This window comes from Opisthocomus hoazin, chromosome 1 (genome assembly GCF_030867145.1).
Source record: "Opisthocomus hoazin isolate bOpiHoa1 chromosome 1, bOpiHoa1.hap1, whole genome shotgun sequence".
Classification (NCBI taxonomy): domain Eukaryota; kingdom Metazoa; phylum Chordata; class Aves; order Opisthocomiformes; family Opisthocomidae; genus Opisthocomus; species Opisthocomus hoazin.
Window position 1 is genome coordinate 9,770,686 of NC_134414.1, and position 20,399 is coordinate 9,791,084.

Sequence of the window (20,399 nt, forward strand, 5' to 3'; positions counted from 1 at the left end):
TTGCACTGCAATCAAAAACATGCTTGTATCTTTCCATTATTCAGAGAGCTTAACAACTCTGTGACTATGTATGGGGAGGACTAACAAGAGGATTGGTAGGGCCTATCCTTCCACCACTAACTTTGGTCCTCTTGGTGCCACCTCGAGAGTGCTCAGGCTCAATTCACATGAGAAACAGTCCCTCCACACTTACACAAATAAACAGGTCCTTCAGATCTACCACACCAGTGCAGAGCAACTGTGGGGACTGGCTGTGTACTGGTTGCAAGCTCTTTCCATGTGAAGTTATTGAGGAACCGGTCTGAAGGTCCTTGCCATGCATGTTGTTCAGGTATTTTCAGTGCTATAATCACTCAAGCTATGAACAGGCAACTGCTCTGAGCTGGGACAGCCCCTGCATACGTAAACCCACAGATTTCATCTGAATACATTTCAAGAACAAATCACTAAACTAAATGTGAGTAGGAGAGAATGCAGAAGTATTTTAACACATAACATGAAACAACACACAATCCATACACAGTTTTGCAGCTGTCACTTGTCACGATGCTGGAGGCCTCTGCCACCTGGAGCTTCCTAGTAGGAAGGAGCTGCTTTTCCCTAAGCTTGGGTCCAAAGTCCGTGATTAAAAGGGGAACTGGTTTAGGTAACAGAAACACCAGGCCCACCAGTTCCGTCTCCATCCAGCAGGCACCAGGCATACCCACAGCTGCCAGCCAATACAGCGTGTCTGGTCTAAAAAGCTCAGCCTTACCCCTGCCACCTTTCCTTCTCCGGGACTGCTGTGAGAGGGGGAAAAAAGAGATATTTAACTCAACAGAAAAAGAGTGCCAAAAGGGCCCCCGCTTCTAATTAATGTACCAAGCCATGTTTCTTGAACTGCACTGAACAGGAGTTCAGGGTGGGTTTGAATAGGTACAGCTTAGTATGACGCATTACAATGAATAAACAGGATATGGGGATGAGAGATGCTTGAATGAAAAGTATTGTGGGGAAAAATTGAGTCTCCGATTCCCTTTGATCCTTGTGAACTGAATAAAGGCCTTATTAAAGTCTTATTAAGCCAGATTTTTACTGCATAGTGCATAAAGCATGCTCTAGTCCCTAACTTTGTTAGGAAGAGCCACGTATAAAATACATGAAATCCTCCAACTGCCCCAAAACAGAATTAAAACATGAAGCAAGCATCATGAGAAGAATACATGTAACATGCAAATACCACTGTGCCAGCTCTCCACATGACAGCGGGTCGGTGCTGTCACCCTGCTCCCTGAGGCACTCTGACTTCAGAAGTCACCTGTGGGTGTTGAGCGAGACGTGCTTCGAGGGGAAGGTCCTGCTGAAACGTCCCACGAAACGGCAGCATGTGTATCTTGTGCCACTAATTAAACAGGAAAGCACTTACAGCAGCTTCCTGGACAAACAGATGACTGAAACCTCCGTTATCGCTGCCTGTATGTTTACTGCATACAGGGGCGTGTGTTCACACCTCTGAGGTCACCTGTCACAAGGTAAAGTGAAATACTGGTCATTTTACCTCAAGGTGGCTGCCTATCACCAAAGTAAAGCGAAATACTGATCATTTTACTTCAGAGTGGCTGCTTATCACCAGTTCAAGTGGAATACTGGGCATTTTACCTCAAGGCAGCTAGTCAAGACCATATTCCCCACGACGTTCTGCCTCAGAGCGCCCTCCCACACCCGCCCCGCCGGCTCCTGCTGCACCGAGGGCCGGCCCGGGCTGGGCCGCCCCAGCTCCCGCTCCCGCTCCCGCTCCCGCTCCCGCTCCCTCACGACGCCCACGCCGCCACAGCTGTCACGAACGCGAGCGCCGCGGAGGGCGGGTCCGAGGCGCGGGGACGCGCCCCGCTCTGAGGGACGCGGCGCCGCCATTGGCCCGGGGGCGGTGACGGGCCGGGGCTACTTCGGCTCGGCTCACCTCGCCTCGCCCCTCGCCGCCACCTCACTTCGCCTCAGACGAGCGGGGCGGCGGCGGCCGGGCAGGATGAGGTAACCGGGGCTGTCTCTGAGCGGAGGGAAGGGCTGGGGGAGCCGCGGCGGGGCTGGGGAGACGGGGGTGCCGCGCTGTCCTCAGAACACAGAGCGGCTTTCCTCAAAACCCATCGGGAGAGCCGGTGTGAGGAACTGCAGCCTCCCCACCGGGACATCGCGGCTCTGCTGGAGGGAGCTCCTGGCCGGCGGTGAGAGCTGAGTACCTGTAAAAACCTGCCTGCACCTCGCTTCTGTAGAGACCTGTGAAAGGACTCTCTTTAAATAAAGAGGGCACTTCGATCTCAGTTGAGAGGTGTTAATGAGATTTATGTAAATGGTAAACGCTTTCATTCTGAAACACTGAAGTTAATTACATCTTTCGTGCTGTCTCCGGAGCGACTTGCAGGATTGGACCTGGCCCTAAAAATCTCATGCGCCGGGTTGTGCCTTTCCTGTGTGAGCAGAAGGGTCTGTTTATAAGATTGCCTTTGCAGGGTAAAGGTCACTTAAATCTGGGGGCAGACCATCAAGTGGCGAGACAAGTGTTTCTGAACTTTCTCAAAAGCCTAAGGGGAGGGGACTTAAAACACGCTTGACAGGGTGCTCTGGAAAGAAACTTGATTTTCTTTGGTAAAAGAAGCAATCGGAGTGTTGCAACACAGTATTTGTGTGTTTACGAAGACTGATGAATCAAACCATTTTACTGAACTGCTATATATTGACAGTAGGTAATGCCAGTCATTAGTTCTTAACTACCATCAGTCATTATCACTACATTTTCCAAACAGCTCACATCTGTAAGTGGTAGTAAACCTAGCATCCTGGCTTGTATCAGGTGTGGCCAGCAGGAGTGGGGAGGTGATCGTGCCCCTGTACTCGGCAGTGGTGTGGCCGCACCTGGAGTCCTGTGTTCAGTTTTGGGCCCCTCATTACAAGAAGGACATGGAGTTGCTGGAGCGTGTCCAGAGAAGGGCGATGAGTCTGGAGAGGGGTCTGGAGAACAAGTCTTACGAGGAGTGGCTGGGGGAGCTGGGGCTGTTTAGTCTGGAGAAGAGGAGGCTGAGGGGAGACCTTATTGCTCTCTACAGCTACCTGAAAGGAGGGTGTAGTGAGGCAGGTGTTGGTCTCTTCTCCCAAGTCAATAGTGACAGACTGAGAGGCAGTGGCCTGAAGTTGCATTAGGGGAGGTTTAGATTGGATATTGGGAAACATTTCTTTACTGAGAGAGTGGTCAGGCATTGGAACAGGCTGCCCAGGGAGGTGGTGGAGTCCCCATCCCTGGAGGTGTTCAAAAAATGCGTAGGTGTGACACTCCAGGACCTGGTTTAGCAGTCATGGTGGTGTTGGGTTGATAGTTGGACTTGATGATCTTGGAGGTCTTTTCCAACCTATGATTCTATAATGTCCGTAGTGCTCATGACTACGGTTCTTGATGGTCTCAGTTTACTGAGGTTAAGGTAAAGTGCTTGAGAGCTCTTTGGTAAGAGAAGCTGGAATCAAGGTGAGCATTTTGTGATTCTCATAAATTACCATCGTTCTTGGCTTATTATGAATGTTTTATGCACCTTGCTGCCTCCCTGGAAGAGAAGGGGGTGATCTCATCTGCCTTTGACATAGTTCATAATATTTTTGGGGAGTAAGACTCTATCCTAGTTTTGCTAGGCATCTTGTTTATGTCTGATGGAACCAGAATAATCCTGCAAAATAAGTATCTCCTCTTCATTCTGCAGGTTTATTTTGATTTCACCTGACATTTTTCCTGCCTTCTCTATATCCTTTGCTCTTATCTTGCAGATTTTACTATTTGCAAGTGTTTTCCTGTGCACTGTTTGGGCAAGTATACTGTAAGTAGCTGTCCAATTGCACTTACATGTTATTTATATACTTATGCATAACTATGTTGTAAAATACTACTAGTAGTAATGTTGCAGTGTTAGAAAATGCTTATGCACTGTTACCAATTACCATGTTTTAGTGTGCTTGTGTCTGGGCTTAAGGCAAAGAAATTATAAGCATCTAGCTTAATCTGCTTCTGCCTTATGGGTGCAGTAGGCCTCTGCTTTGGCTGCAGGGCACGTTCTTGAATTTTCTGAAGCTGTCATTGGACCTGTCTTATGTTAAAGAAATTCCCTTTTGTCATCTCTTGCAGCCTGCAACAATGTATTATCAGTTTCACTGTCAGGTTTTCAAAATGCGATGAAATAGGTCTTCTTGTTCTTGTTTACCAGTGCTGACAAAGGCCAGCGTGAACAACACTCCATTGCCTCCAAAAATGAATGACAGAAAGGTGAATTTCTTTTCTCTAGAGCACTGGGTAGAGACAATGGACAGATACATTCTCTGGAGTAAACTCCCATTATTCTGCAGGAGACATTTGTCAGACTTCCAGGCAGAAGTACTGCTCCAATTTAGTGTTTGGAGAAAACCTTTGATGCTTGCACAGAAGGTGAGATTTTAACTGTTAAAAAAGCTTAACCAGGAAAGTTAAAGTTTCTCTGGAAACATTAAAGGCCAGGTTGGACGGGGCTCTGAGCAACCTGATCTGGTTGAAGATGTCCCTGCTCACTGCAGGAGGGTTGGGCTAGATGACCTCTAAAGGTCCCTTCCGACCCAAACCATATGATTCTAAGACTGGGATGAAGTCGAAGGAATTACTACTTTTCTACCCTGTATCATGTTTCTGATACTTGTGACAGAAAGGAATTGGCTTTCCCAGTGGGGAATACAACACAGTTCACACAAAAACCTGCTAAGAAAACATTATTTGCGGGGAAAGAGTAATTCAGCATCTCTCAGTAGGAAAAAAAATGTTTAATTTTATTTGTCTTTAATGAAGTGATGGTTCTGTCCTGTGGAAATCAGTCTTCATTCAATAGCGACTTCTTTTCCACTGTAGTAAACAAAGTGTTTCTCTGCACAGCAAGTGCTTGTCATCCAGGATGGCTGACTGACAGATAACTGCTAAAAGTAGTAGGTAACCTTCTGGTGCTCGAAGTCCATCACCTGTTGTGTTTAAAGTCAGTTTGTTTAGGTTGCTTATAAGTCAATTTAAGGAAGCTCCTTAGTTTGGTCTTCCAGTGCCAGAACACTTACGCTTCATAGTATGTCAAGCAGGGATCTTGTGTTTGCTGTACTAGCAGTCACCACTTCTTTAACTCATTTGGGCATGAAGTGAGTGACAGCAGATTTTAACAGGCTTACTCATGCTTCAGTCTCGTGGTAGGAAGTCATTCCAATTCACCTGGCTATAGCAACTGGCAGTGCTAGATTCTTGCTTCATGGTATACAGTTTGCTTGCTATATGTAATTTAACTGTGTGTTGCATTGAGAGCAGCAAAGGGAAGAGATATAATGTATGGTCTTATTTTATAGCTCTTTATCCGGATGATAATGCCAGACTGTTTTTGATCTGAATCCTGCTCAGTATCCTATGCCTATACAACAAATTAATGAACAGCTTGACAAATTTGTTTTTCTTCCATCTTGCTATACTGCTTTTCCTCTGTAGTATAAATCTTCTGAAAGTATATCTTTTTTTTTCTCTGTCCCAGTCAAAGAAAGTCTGCATTTCTGTCTCTGTCTGTCTCTCTGTCTAAATACATATGTGTACAAGTAAAAATAAAGGTAAGAACAAAGGAGATGCTTATTTGCAGAGTAACTAGCAGAGCTAGATGATTTTGTTGTACAAAAGGATCAAACAGAATATCAGTAAATTCCATGTGAAATTGCCTGCCCAGTGTTACTAACAGTCTGACTCTGACTGATAAATTGATAATGATTTAATTCTGTACAGACTGGATGGACTACAGTTGGACTATGTAATCTCAGCCATGTAACTAGAGCTCCAGAAGTAGATCAGTGTATTCCAGAACTCCTGGGTTAGGAATGATTTTAGACCATCAACTTTTTAGATCTTAGTCTCCCCTATGCTTTTCTTATCTACTGAATGTAAATGGCTTATGTGCTTCACATCAGTTAGAAGAATTAAGGGTAAGGTCCAAAAATCCTGTGTAATTGCACTTTAGGCACTGCAAGTGAAAGGTGTGTGTCTAAGTTCGAGGCAGAAATCTATCAACCAACCAGAAGCAGCAAGCCCTTGGCCTTCTGTTCTCATACTGCACACACAAAATGGTTATGGTCTTTTTTTTGGTTTTTTTTTTTTTTTTTTTGACCATGCTGAATTTGCAGGTTGCCTATATTTCACCTGGGTACTGGATGAGTATGTAGCTCTTTGAGCTGTGGGTTGGTTTTGTTTGTTTGTTTTTTCAAACCTGGGATAATTTACATTAGTGGACATGTCATTAAATTTGCCTTGTTTCAGAGTGATTAGAGTATTTGTCTGGAGATAGAGAGACTTGGATTAAAAGCTAATACCTGGGGTTACTCTCCTGTTCCTTCTGCCCTGCTAGAACTGGACTGCTGTGTAGCCAGGAATGTGGGGCTGGCTGGGTGAGGAGTGAAGTCAGGAGGGAGCGAGCTTGATTTGTAATGTGGTAGCCTGACTGAGAGAAAGCAGACCTGTGTTCTTGTTTCTGCTTGCAAGATTGTGGCATTGCTTTAAACTAATAGTCATTGTGTGAGATGGGTGGTTTAATCCTTGGTAGTGCAGCCCTAGGAAGGGTTAAAAGTGAACCAAGTGAAACCTTCAGAGACTGTCATATATTTTGGTAAACAAGGGGATGCGAGTTTTGAATCCTCTTGGGTTAAGTGGTTTTGGGGGCTATGGTTTTGGCTGCTTCCTCAGTATGTGCTGTAGCCATTGGGTAAGAGAGAGCTAGCACCTTGCATAGCTATGCTCTTTAAAGCATGAGCCACTCCTGCAAAACTAAATATCTGTTCAGGGACAGGCATTATACTCCACACCCTGGCCTCACAAACTCTAGAACTCCTGATTTTGCTACTTGTGTCTGAGAAGCAATTTCAGCCACAGTCTTCTGCTCCCTCTTTCCCACCTCTGTGCTATTCAGCAGCATTTAAAGGGCAAATCCCATTCACACGGTGTGATTTGACACCACACCTCACCCAGTGCAGCCGTAGGCTGCTACAGAAACTGTTCCCGGCTTCCCACTTCTCGTGTGTAGCAGCTGGGTTTAGCTCTCGCCTTGCATCGTAGCGCAGTGTCCCAGTGCTCTGTTTGGATCTGGCCATAAGTATTCAGTGAAACTGGTACCAGTGAGGGAAGAGACTGGGTTTTGCGTGATACAGCCCAGCCCAGCAGTGCAAACAATCTCGTGAGTGTTCATGGCTGATAGACTTCCTGTTATTCTTGCAATTTATATTTATTCACTATTAAGGAGGACTAACGTTGCTGCTTGCTGGTTTCAGCTTAGCCAGAATGAACCTGCTAGGAGCTGGAATATTCATATTATGGAGCTATCAATTAAAACATTGTTACACTTGGGGAGATGAGTGATTTCCTCTTAATAGGGAGCTATAGTAAGCTTTTTAAATGTATCTATTAAAAAAAAAAATGACAGTAACAGAACTAAATACTCCATTGCGAAGGTTAAGTTATTTTTGGTGACTGAGATGAGATCCGATTTGGACTGTTCTATCTGCAGACTGTGTGCTAGCTTTTTTTAACCATTTTGATTTTTAACTTCTCCAGAGTGCTTTTTCTCCAACCTCCCTCTTCAGCTTACTTGTTGTTTGTAGGACTGCAGGACTCCTAAAGAACATTTTTTTCCTTTGGCACCTGATTTCTGCTGGTAATTGGTTTCTGTGTAAGGCCCTCTTCTCAGGTAGGTGTGCTCAGCTACTGTTGCAAGGACTGGATTAATTGATGCAAGCTTTCTTAGTAGCCTTCAGATTACATCAATTATTAGGTGGGTAATTTTAACCTTAAAAACTTGCACGAGTGAGTGTCTAAGGTCAGTGGTTAGTCAGTCACCTCATGAGAACAGACAGCCAAAGGGCTTGTTTTGTTCTCGGGGTCTTTGTGCACATTAGTAATCTGTTAAGCAGAGCTGTAGTTACAATAACAAGGTTGGTGGCTGAGAAGCAGGGTGTCTGCAGTGACAAATTAGAGTTAATTAGGTGAGTAAGGGTTGATTTTGTTCCCCAGAGCTCCTTGTTTATATGGTTAATTGTGTCTGAGAACGGAGTGCCTTTTGCAATGTTCTGCGTGATCTCAGTTTTGTGCTGGGCTACAGGCAAAGTTGCTATGGTGAAGCTGAGATCAGTGTCCTCCCTCAGGGGAGACAAAGATGATGTGAATTGTTGCCCTCCTGATCTGGCAGTTTTGTGCTCAACCTGTACCACAAAGCTGTACTGTGCACCCTCCTGCAGGGCAAACGTGCCACCATCAGTGACCGGAGCAGCTGGCTGTGACAGTGCTTTAGAGCAGATCTAAGCGATGCATAAAAGGGGGTGAGCTGTCAGCTCACAGGTTCCCAGTTTTACAAACATAGTGGAGGAAAATCAGGCTGTCAATGATGGTGGCTGTACTTGCTCAACTGGCTCATTGCCTCAATTGAAGTGAGGGACTCTTAAACTCGCAGGGATGCAACAGATACTGGCTGATGGATTCCCAAACCTTTTTCAAAGTTTCTTCAGAAACTGTATACTTGAGAGTCTGACAATTGATTTGAAAGGTTGAAACTGCTCTATAAAATGTCTTCTGAGTCTAAGCATTTCAGTTCAAATCCATGTTTGCTATTTATAACGTGAATTTCTTTGCATCAGCACTGCTAGCCCCTTAGTGAAGTCCCCTTGTTAGAAAGTCTGCATTAGCAGAGTCAGGACTACACTGTTTAAACTGCAGTTTAGTTCATTGCTTTTATGTAGAGAAGATTATCTAACCAAGATGCAGGAAATATGTCACTTCCCAGTAGCCACTGATAGGAAATACTTGTTAATTAGTCACACTGTTTTGCACACTTGCATTCTTGAGTGGTGTAGTTTCCAGAACACAGCTAAAAAGTACCAAAGTACTTGCTAAATAGTAGGAGAGCAAGGAAGCAGGGTACAGGTAGGACAGTTCCCCTGAAGTTCCCAGTGTCTAAACTTGTCAACACCTCTACATTGGGAACACTGTAACTTTGATTTGCTTAAGGCTAAAATTTGCTAAAACCAAGAACAATATGCTTAACAACAGGGTTTTTTATGAATTCCACAGCGCTTCTCTTTGACCATCCATATCAAGGGAATTAATGCAGGAAACATCTTATAGGCAGACTAAAGACTTTGTGAACACCTGCCTAGGAAGAAAACAAAGTAAAGTACATCACTAATTATATGATTTACCAAGGGGCTATAACTGTTCACAGAATCTGGGCTTTTTTTTAAGCAAAGAGGAAGGGAATGTAGGGTTAATTGCCTTTCTGAATTTCTGGTTGCACAGGAAAAATTACAAACTAGGCAGAGACTCCTTGTTGTTCTGATATTTCTGGGAAAGTTTATTTTAGATTTCTTGTAGGTACAAGCACTTAAGTGAAGGAAGGCCTAAGCTAGATGAGGGAGAAGTACAGCACAGTCTGCCCTGGGGAGTTCTGCCACTTTAGCCTTTTTTATAATTTTTGTTTTGTTTTGCCTCTTTTTTTTTTTAAGGACTTCCTAGTATATAATGGATGTTTCTTTGACGTGCATTAAGAAACAATGCTCATTGGCCTAGCGCAGGCAATATGAAACCTCAAACTGGAATACATACGTTTTTTTGAAGAATGGGGCAAGGGAAGAAAAGGGATTCATTAGCAACTGGTTATATGCGAATACTTTCTATGGGACATTGTGGGTGAGAGGAAGAGGCATGTTTTCCACTCTGCCATAAAAGTTTGTGAGAATGGAATGGAGGTGCTGTTGGCCCTTTCTCACTTTCATCTTCTGTACTGAATCTGTACATCTAAGATGCCAAGTTTCCAGAAAAAGAGGATGAGCACTTCTTTCCAGTAAAATGAAAGGAAGCCACTGGTGTCTTAACAAAATTTTTTTAAGGAATTAATTACTTGCATTATGAATTTAAGGTTTTGTTTGAGGGGAGGGGCAATCTTGTGGCTGTTTGCTGTGGAACTTTCTTGCTAGGGTTTGAATATGTGTTGTAATTATGTAGGTAAAACATTCAGAAAGAGCCATCCATTAAATGCAGAAGTGTGTCAGATAAGCATAGTAGGGTCATGAGAACTTCCCACCAAACTTTCAGTTTGTTTCCAATCTCTCTTAAATGTTTTAGTGTTTTACTTAAATCTGTTTTCAAAGACATAGAAGTGCTCTCTTAAACTGGACCGGGTGTGGATCTAATGCAAATGCAGACATGAAGAATGAGAAAGTGACAACAGGAGCTTGAGTCTTGAGCCCCCACGCTTCTGCTTTTGGAGGGAGTCTACTCCCTCTATGAAGAGAGATGAGAATAATTGTTACACAATAGACAGTGCTCTGCCTTCAGAGATCTAGAAGGTTGAACCACCTTCATTACTATATTTCGGGTCCTTTACCCTAAGAAAATATTCTATGTGTTTGCTAATTCTTTTCATCAAGAGTTACAACTAGAAGAATGAAGTTATTTCAAATGAACTGTTATTAATTCAAATAACGTGCCTACTGGGATTAAACCACAGTAAAGTGCCAATGGTATGATGTGCAAGGAAATACAACTAGACCTGAAGAACCTCAGGATTTATAATGAGATATGCTGATGTTCTTGATGTTAACTTTCTGGAGTGTCTGTAATTTTGAAGCTGCTTTAAAATGTTTCTTTTTTAGTAGATTTGTACTTATGGCAATGTGAAATAAATGGCTCTGGAAAATAGTGGTCACAGGGAAAAGAAAAATCTGGGTGTGTCTCTTTGAGGCTTCTCTTTAATTTATGAATCTCTTATTCCAGAGACCACATCATCTTGAAACCACTGGCCTAATCATTGTATACCATAATAGGTATAGAGATTGGCATTCTCAGGCACTGCTGCCAATATCCAAGCCCTGTGAAAGAATGACAAGCTGCCATGGGTGATTAGAGGGATTAGGCCACAACCAAAGCAAACTGTTCTTTTCCCATTTTCGGTTGTTAACTTTTATACTCTTCTTTGTGTTAGTAACATTTTGCTCTTTCGTTCAGAGAAAATTTTGTGTAAAACAGAACAGTTGCTTGTGTCATCCTCAAAGTGATGAAGGTCTTGACTTCTTGCCGAACAAGAGTGAAATTAAATCACAGCAAGAACTGTGTGGGCCAGCAAAGCAGATATTCCTGCAGAAAAGTGGAATTTTTCTCAAGTCTTGCATTACTTTAGCTGTATTTCTTCTAGCCAGCTAAAGATTGTTAACTAAGGCTGTCAGTAAGAATATTTTAAGACTGCAGCTATTTTGTAGCTTAAAAACAACAGGGATTATCTTGGTACTGAGCAAGGTGTGAGCAAAGCTTGTTGTATATTGTACTTTTAATTTTTTTTCCCCATTGTAGCTTTTTTGAGCAGTTGTATGGTCCTATAATTATATGGTAAGTAGATTCTTCCCCTTAACTGTATTGTAATGAATACTGCATAGGAGAACATGTAGGTTTATTACTGGAATAAAATAAAGCATTTCAGTGTTTGTAAGAGCAATTTCAATGTTGCGTTATTATAAATCCCCCACTTCTGGAGAGGTCCCTGTTCCAGCACCACCTTCCACTTCACAACTAGCTAGATAAGAACTTCTCTACCTTCTACTGACTAAACATACATGATGGCAAATACTGTTCTCTAAGTTAATCTCTGGGACTGTTGAAAATATGATATGCTGTGTACATTTAGCTGTTACCGTTTTGAAAATGCTCTGATAACACCTCTTGAAGGAGCAGCTGGACTGGCTACCGATATGCGTATCATACTGGATGATCTCTTCCCTTCTGCCTCTTCAAGAACTACAATGACAACAGGCCTTCTTGTGTTTGCTTTAAGTTCAGGTCCTTACCATGTGGACAACCATGTTTAAGACTCTCTTGAATGATGACTTAAATCCCTCTTGAAAGTTAGTAGCTTTCCTTTCTCCACTACTCAAACTGAAATCCATAATCCTCTGATCTTCTGCACAAATATGTTCATGACCATCTTAAACTATTTGTGCTTGTATCAACACTAGTGTTTAGATTAATCAGCTATTCTCTCTTCATGGGATTTGCTTCATGTACTTATAGAAAAATTACGTTCTCTAAGCTTGGGATGGTGCTGAGTTACCTGTGACTGTACTGCATAAATATCAGTGGAGAATAAAATTTCTTCAGGACAGTGTGAATTTCCCTCCACATCCCGCCCCCCCCCCCCCCCCCCCCCCCCAAGCTGTAGCTTGTAGGCCTCAGTCAGAGGTACCATTACTGCTTAATATGACCTCCCAGGGCGATAGGGGCCAATTCTGCAAAGCCCCTGTTGCTCCTTATGTTCTTGGCTTCTTTGCTTCAAATTTAAGGTTTATTACTGCCTGAGCATGGGTGTAGGCCAAACTGAGTTGCATCAGCAGAGAAACTCGTTCTTAGAAGTAAATTGTTATATTTTACAATTTCATTTATCTGTCTTCCTCAGCTTCCTGTAGCCTTATGTCTGGACTTCTAGCTCCTCCTTGTTGCTAGTGCTGATATGTTGTGGCAGTGAAGATACAAAGTTGGGAAAATGTGTAGCTTTCAAATGCATAAAACCAAACCCTATCGTTTTTTAAGAGCCAATAGTTTCTTGTAACCAAATGCTTTATGGGATGATGATGTTTGGAAATGAGTCGCTGATCAGCCAGGCCGGCAGGGTAATTGTTCAACTGAAGGAGTTTGCACAAAGAAGGGTGTGAAAGCAGCCAGAAGTGTAGCATTGGCTGTCTCCTTCTTCCTCTTGTTTGAAGAGGTTGGCTGCAAGACACATGCTCTGGAGCAAAGCTCTGGCAGCTGAGGTCTACTGTACAAGAATCACTTGAAAAGTAATTTTGCAATGTAAATTTAGGACATTGAGATTTCTGCATGCAAAAAGAAATATGGTTGATTTGGATGGAACAGCTGACTCTGGGGTTTTGCTGCTTGTTTTCTGATCTTGTTGATGAACTTAATGTCAGTCATGGCAAACTACTCCAACCTCTTCCTTGCTTCTCCCTCATTACATCCCATGTGTATACACTGAGTACAAAACTTTAAAATCTAAGCTATGGTTGTGGTACTTCTTAATGTGGTATCTCATAATGTTTGGAATGCAGTATTTGAATTAACGTTCCCCTTTTGTGGGAGAAGGCAGCAGAGGGGGCAAACTGAACTCTCTCTAGGGCAAACAAGTTTGTGGACAAGGTTGTCTTTCTGTTGTGATTTGTGTTCTACAAAAATGTAAAGTCTCACTTAAAGGAATTGGGGTGCATAACTGCCTCAGAAGGTTTTGAGAAATTTTATGAGATAATATTATTGGATGGGTGCCTGGAACAAAGCACTTAGAAGTTGTGAGTAGCTCTAAAAGTGGGGAGGAGAAACTGCATCTTGGGTCTTTTTTCTGTTTCTTTTATTGCTAAAACATAGAAGCTTTCATGCATGAGTTATGTAAAACATAATTTCAGATTCTTGTTTATTACAGGGACTAGAAATCTTTTATGGAAGGGAAGAACTTTGTGTGGTTTCACTTGAATTTAAGGTTTAAGGAAAAAAAAAAAAGTCAAGTATCCTAAGACTCAGTAATGTTAGTCTACAGCACAGGACACCTTTCTCCAGAAATGAGTCAATGTGGTATTTTGATTTCCGTGATTTAATCAGTCTGACATGGATCTTTCAGTCTTATTTGAAACTTGGGTCTGAAAACTTTCCTGGCAGAGGAGAACTTCCCCTTGAACTTGCAGTAGCACCAAACAAACTGTTGAGACCTTTTGGCATGTATGGGAGCTTTTAAGAGAGAAAATTGTCAAAAAGGAAATCAAAAGAGTTGAGCTTGGGCTGGTGGTAGTGGGTGACTTGGAGGAAGACTTTGATTATTCTTTTGAATTTTTTTATTTTTTAATTAGCCTTAGGTCTTATAATGGGTGCTATACTCTAAGCCAGCTGTTCTTACTGTCTGTGCTTGGAATGAGTGCTAACAATCTTTTGCAGAAAGCCAACCTTGCAGTAGCATTTATCAGTGGGTCTCATGAGGTAGGCCAAGTACCCCCACACAAAGAGGTTTTCCTCTTGTTTCTGCAGAGACTAAAAACTGCTCTGTTGGCAGTTTGTGACTGGCATGGTTCCAGTGACTAAAGACGTGTTATCATAGTGAAATGTGACACAACTTGCACTGTATGGATGATACACATTAAAGGGGGTAAAACTCCCCCAACTGATTATCGCTAGTTTTCTCAACTGCTTATCCAGTGAGATGAGGGGATAGTTTTTCAAGTACTCAGACATGCCTTAACCGAAGCATTACGTTGTTAGCTTTGCGAAGGAACCTAAAGGGTGTCAGCTGCATTACTTGGGGCAGGAGAGGCTTTTTATCATAACCTACGGTGGGGGCAAAGCCAGCTAATGGCGCCATGTAAATCTGAATACAGGACGAGTGCAAGTGGATCAGAATTCATGTAGGATTTCCCTCCGAAGAACTGTGCTCCAGTTAAATCAGACATAGTAGGTATGTTAAATTTAGCAGAACACAGCTTTGTGAACTGTGGAACCATGTTGTATGATACCTACCAGGGGAAAAAAAAACAAGGTTAAGAGCTTGCCAGTGTAGGTGTCTTGTGCCTGATTGAAAACAAAATGTGATTGCAACGTTAGTTGCAGAAACTACTACACAGAATTATGGTACCTGGGAAGTTTAGTAGAAGTGCAGCTTGCTGTGAGTTCCCACAGCCTGTGTGGTTGCTCAGCCCTTGCAAACTGTTGTTCAGTTGGGGAGGACTGAAGTTTTGCTTCCACTAGTTTTATTAATTTGAATACTGTGAGACATTGATTTAAAAATCTAAGAGAAATGTTGGACAGCATTCCCAAAACAAGCTGCAGGCTTTGTCAATCTAATACACAAAAAACACTTCTTCCCTCAGCCTTCTTTAAACATGAAGACAAAGACATGGGAAGATGTCATTCCTACAGCAGCTTTCTTACAGACTTGCTTCATCTGAGGCAAGAAATTTGCCCAATTTACAAGAAAAATTCTTTATTCCAGTTCACATCTGTCCAGGTTTTGTGGTTGCAACATAAGCTTCTGTGCCTGTTGGCAACTGTGTGCACTCCATTCAGTTAGTGTCCAGGGCTTTGGATTAGCACTGTGGATGCTGACTGGTGTATCAGATGGTGTGAAAAGTTTTTACATGATAGTCAAAACGAATATCCATAGTTGTGCATAAGCTGAAGGAGATCCTCAACAAATTTAGGATTGTTGCGTTTGTTGGTAGCCCTATAGTAAGCACTTTTTTCTTCTGCCTAATTAGAAAACTGTCATTCTATAAATATAAATGAAGTTACAGATGGCAGGTTGTTTGAGATATGGTTATATCAACCTCATGGAACAAAATCACAATGAAAATCATGGAGAAGATAAATATGGCAGCCAAACATAACCGCATGCAGAAGGTTGTTGGGGAGATCATCATTAACCTGGTTGCAGCTGCCTTCCACATCTGTAAGGAATGCTGTTATCTTTAGAGCTGAATTTTCTGTTTGAGTAGCGTCAGTGCCGATATCTTGCTTTAGCCTTCAGGCTGAACTCTGTGGCCAGCGGCGCAAGCGCAATGACTCATTGCGTGATTTTAGTGCTCATTAGATCAATATGATGCCAGTGTCCTGTCTGCCAGGTGGTAGTGTCAGACTGCAAGGGCCTAAGGCAGGCACACGTACCTGAAGGATTCTGGTGGCAGCTGCCTGAGACACGTGCAATAACTACATCTGCTTCTCTTCTGTCTCTCACCAGGTTTGTCACTAGGGATGCTTCTGAGGCTTACGTTAAATTCAAGCTTTTTATTTCTTTTTCTCTGGCTTCATTACATCCATGGTGCTGTTACCCAGAGGCACCAAGAGATTCAACTCCAGATGCATCTGACTCCCCCCTCCCCCCATTGTCTTTTATTCCTTAGGAGTTTTTTTTTGAAGAAGGCATTTTTGCCTTTGACAGTTGGGATTGCCTTGTAAGTGAATAGTCCTCTGCTTTTTTTAGCTATCTGGAACCATGGCATATAAACTAGAGGCAAAACAGTGTTTTAAATTACTGCTTATAGATGCAGTTTGGTTTGGATAAAGCAGTGAGGTTCATGTTACTGCATGACTTCTAATTCCACGTATTCAAGGTAGTTATATAGAAATTATTTCATACTTATTCCATATGTTCTGTAGGACAGTGACTGGGCCTGCATGGCATCATATTCCTGACATAATTATTATATACTATTAGGGGTAAAATGTTGTGAGTAAAAGTTACATTTATATCTTGTAAATTAAGTTATATTGTGGCCTGTGGTGACCATAGATACCCTGACTTTTGTTCCCGGAGCAAGGGCTGGTACAAAGGAAAGGGAAATGACTCAGATGTTCGCTTCTTGACCTCAGGGTAACTAGTCAGAATGCCATAGCTGTTCTGACTCCAGCAGCTAACAACAGCTTCTAGAAAGTTTAAAAGGTTTACTGTTAAGGAACTTGACTTTGCAAACCTGGTACCTGACCCTTCAGTGAGGAGTGTTGTGTGTTTTCTGGGGAAGTGTATTTTGGTTAAAAGTCTGTTATAGCATTCCCATTTGGGGAGATTCTGAGGAAATAATCTCTTAATTCTGTTGCTTTTAGTTCTGAGTAGCACGTGAGAAGCTTTTATGAGCGATACCCATTGTTGTTGCAAATAGAAGACAAAAGCCTGTAGAAAGAGGCATTGTACCAATTTGAGAACATGCTCCCCAAGTCTTGAACTGGAGCATACAAATTCCTCTAACACATTCCCAGCCTCCTCCCACCTCACTGCTGCAACATGTTGCATTTGGCCGCTTTGATGGCTTCCTCAGGGTTTTTCCTGCAGGGCTTCTGATGACTGCTGCCTTTCTGATCTCCTGTAAGGCGAAAGGAGTCTTTGAAGGCTTGGAGTAGGAAGGCAGGAGTGGAAGGCAAAGCACACTGGTAGGAGTGGAGTAAGGTCCAAAAGTTCAATGGGTTGTCCTAATAGGTTGATTCTTTTGCTCTGTTTTTGACTTTTGACTTGCCGAAAACAGTGTCATAGAAATCTGCTAATGATAAGTAAACTGGCATGGCAAACTGGTGAGTTTTAGCCCAAGTGGTTTGTATTTTTCCTCTTAGTCTTCTGTTCTTGGAGCTCAGGCAATCTTTCTTTAAATAATTTAAACAAAACCCAACTTCTAGCTCTTGTGAATAGAGTTCACGGATGTGATCCAAGTCTGTGCTGACAGAAGGTGAACATGGTGGATGCACGTTGGGCTGCCTCACTGTCCACTGCATTGCTGTGAATCAGGGCTGCAAGCAGCAGTGAATTTTTCTTCAGAGATAGCTGGCTCTTGTCTGTATGTGATAGCCATACACACAGATTTCTTGTGTGCTCTTGAGTATGATGTGAATACTTGTGACTACACATTTTGATTTTTTGTTTTGTTATTTTTTTACTTTAAATGAATGTGATAAGTGTTCTTGATCTTTTAAACTTGTTTTTTCCCTTCCCTCTCCAAATTGTTCTGCTGACTTAAAGGACAACTTAAAATGCACTCATTTTAAAATGTATCGTTTGAATGACACTTGATTCTGTGTTCTTAGGGTGTGAGTTGTCATATTGGAAAGGAATATATTTTCATGGCCGCCTTGTTCAAGAGGCCTGTAAAACAGGTTTGACTTGAAATTACCATTTGAACTTCACAAAGTAGTTTAATCACACTGAAAATCTTGTTTCTTTTAATTAAAAATGCATGCATAATCTACTTCCCTGATACTACAGCTTATTTTTCCTTGTCTTTTTTTAGGGGATATTCCTGAACACTGGTTATGCTGGGTCAATGAACTGTTACTCCAGGAAGCAGAGCTGAGAGGACGAGCTGAGAAGACATCATTACAATGGCAATCAGAAATGAAATGCTTTCCCAGAAGTCTGTCATCTAGGGAAGCATGAACATACTGTGCTTCAAGAAAGCAGCATCTGGGGCTCTTTAAACCGCTGACTGTAACCTGTCCAGCTTTCTCAGTGCCTTCTCAGTGACTTCTCTTCTTCCATACCTTTAAAGCAGACTACAAGACTATCCTCCTCACAGGATTTAAGATCTTCCTGGACACTTTACCAGCCCCTACACACACAGCAAGATGATTGACCTAAGCTTCCTAACGGAGGAGGAACAAGAGGCAATAATGAAGGTGCTACAACGGGATGCAGAGCTTAAAAGAGCTGAAGAAGAGAGAGTCAGGTAAGGGATCTGGTGCCCTGGGTTGTCCTGGGAAGACCCAGACAGTTCATATGTTGAGTTGTTCAGAGCATAGGAGTAGATAAAACCTGGGGACCCCATATTCCATGGTGTATGTGGTTTGGAGATTTTTTTTACTCTGGACTAGTATAATCCCTGGATGAAATGCCTCTACCATGCATATCATTCATTACTGGGCAAAAGACTGTTGATTTGTACCCTCACAAGTCCCTAAGGGATGAAGCGCATTCGGCATGCATCTGGCTTGGTTTGCTCAGAAAAGGATTCAGTTTGCCAGTATCAAAACCTCTGCAGACTGAACTAATGCATAATGGGGGGGGGGGGGGGGGGAAATTTGATTCAAAAAGAGCACTAGTGCCCCAAACAAACAAGAAAGTCAGGATAGATGCAGAGATGCAGTCAGCAGTATGTCTAAGTGATGAACCTCAAATATGTGGAGCTTTGGAGATGCAGTCCAGAGGAGGTACCAACATCATGCTCCGTTGCCAAGAGGAGTCCTTGCAATCTGTGGCTAAAGCAGAAAAGTGCTCTCTGTTTTCTTTGTGGTGTCACAGGCAGAGTAATGGATTATTCTGGAGTGTTTTCTGTGCTGGGATGTTTTCCTACAGCAGCTACTACTAGGGTAACTACCATGAGTAGAGATGTATGCATGGAAAGCAGCATTTCCCAGATGACTTGACTCTGAGAGAGCCATCTACGCAGGTACAAACAGCAGCTGAATAGTGGTTGCAGCTAACACAGCCAGCCACCTGCTCACGAATGAGGATTTTAGTAGTCAGGCTTTTTTCAGTGTGAAGGAAAGTATCTATTATAGGTACACAAAATGACAAGTGGCTGAATAATGAAAAAATGCTGAAAGGTCAAAGTGCTGTGACAAAAATAGATGTTTACAGGTCTCTGCTGAGGCAGGATTTTCTCTGATTCAGTAATCTTCTCTAGGATTCTTTCTCATTGTGATCTTCTTAATGAAGACACGTATTTTCTAGTTAAAGGTTTTAAAATTATTCCAACTGTGATGCATCTGTGATGCTTCTCTTCTGCTGAGAAATGTTTTTTGATAAATGCCCTCTGCGTAGGCATACCCTACGCTGCAAATGGAACGGCGGCCTGCCACTTGCCCCAAGAGCAGCGTTTGTTTTGCTGCATCTGCTTGTGCAGCCTTGGAGTCATTTGGTCAGTGTGTGATCAGCATGTTGTTGAGTTACTCCTCTTGCTCCTTTCAGTGGAAGAGCAATAAAGGGCAAACCAGCTTCTTCGTCTGGTTAAAAAGGCTTCTGCTTTCAAGGCATTTGCTTGACTGAAGACTAAAATCATTACAGGCAAAGTTCCCAATTTTTTCCCCACTATTTTAATGCAACTTGAGGTGACGTTTTCACTACATAGTTTTGTCTCCTGCTTCGAAAAGCAGAAAACTGACTTTGCTGTAACAGAATAGGCATTTTCTTTTCTTTGCTGTAGGCAGAAAAACACTGACTTTAATCTTGGAATGTTACATCAGTGCCAGGTCTGAATGTGCTCAGGAAAGTAATTGTAGATGTGAGTTTGAAAACAGTATCTGGGGAAAGGAACCCTTCCTGGAACAGAAAATCAAAAGAGTCACTGTCAGTAGTGGTCTGAAAGGGCTGTCGACACATACTTTTGTCTGTATAACTTCACTTTTGTCATTTGTAATTCTAGTTCAAGAGGGTGTGGTGGAAAATGCAAGGGACTGCAGGTTGTAGCAGTCTGTAATCAGCATGTTTGTTTCTACAATAAAGTGTCTCTTCTGGTTTCTGAATATTACAACTTCTGAAAAGCTGGAAGCTTACATATGAAACTGATTTTTCTGCATAGATGTGGCACACAGAGTTTGCTTTTTATATATTATATATTAAAACGGTACCTGAATTATATCTCCAGCCAAGGAGATGCCGTATTTTAGTTTGAATTCTACAGCTTTGCATGGCTGGAAGATTCCAAGAGCTAGGATCGAATGTCATCATACAAACATCACTCTCTGACAAAGTGTTGTTTGTGTGTGTATATAATGGCAGTCTTTTAATGTGATCTTTCTCCCTCTAGAAGGAATTCTGAGGTTTGCAGGTTGTGTTAATAATCTGTGCCATGTTACTGGAGCG

At 42.4% G+C, this 20,399-nt stretch overlaps 2 protein-coding genes across 3 annotated transcripts in view; one reads left to right on the forward strand and one right to left on the reverse strand.

Moving 5' to 3' along the window:
- CCDC83 (coiled-coil domain containing 83) overlaps positions 1-20,399 on the reverse strand; it is a 101,031-nt gene that overhangs the window by 31,402 nt on the left and 49,230 nt on the right. The gene's annotated exons all lie outside the window — the stretch shown is intronic.
- Positions 1,976-20,399, forward strand: part of SYTL2 (synaptotagmin like 2) — a 65,067-nt gene continuing 46,643 nt past the window's right edge. The window contains exons 1-2 of the mRNA XM_075416564.1: positions 1,976-2,010; positions 17,830-18,264. Of these exons, the coding sequence (XP_075272679.1) occupies positions 18,164-18,264 (101 nt within the window). The 5' untranslated portion in view covers positions 1,976-2,010; positions 17,830-18,163. The remainder of the gene's footprint in view (positions 2,011-17,829; positions 18,265-20,399) is intronic.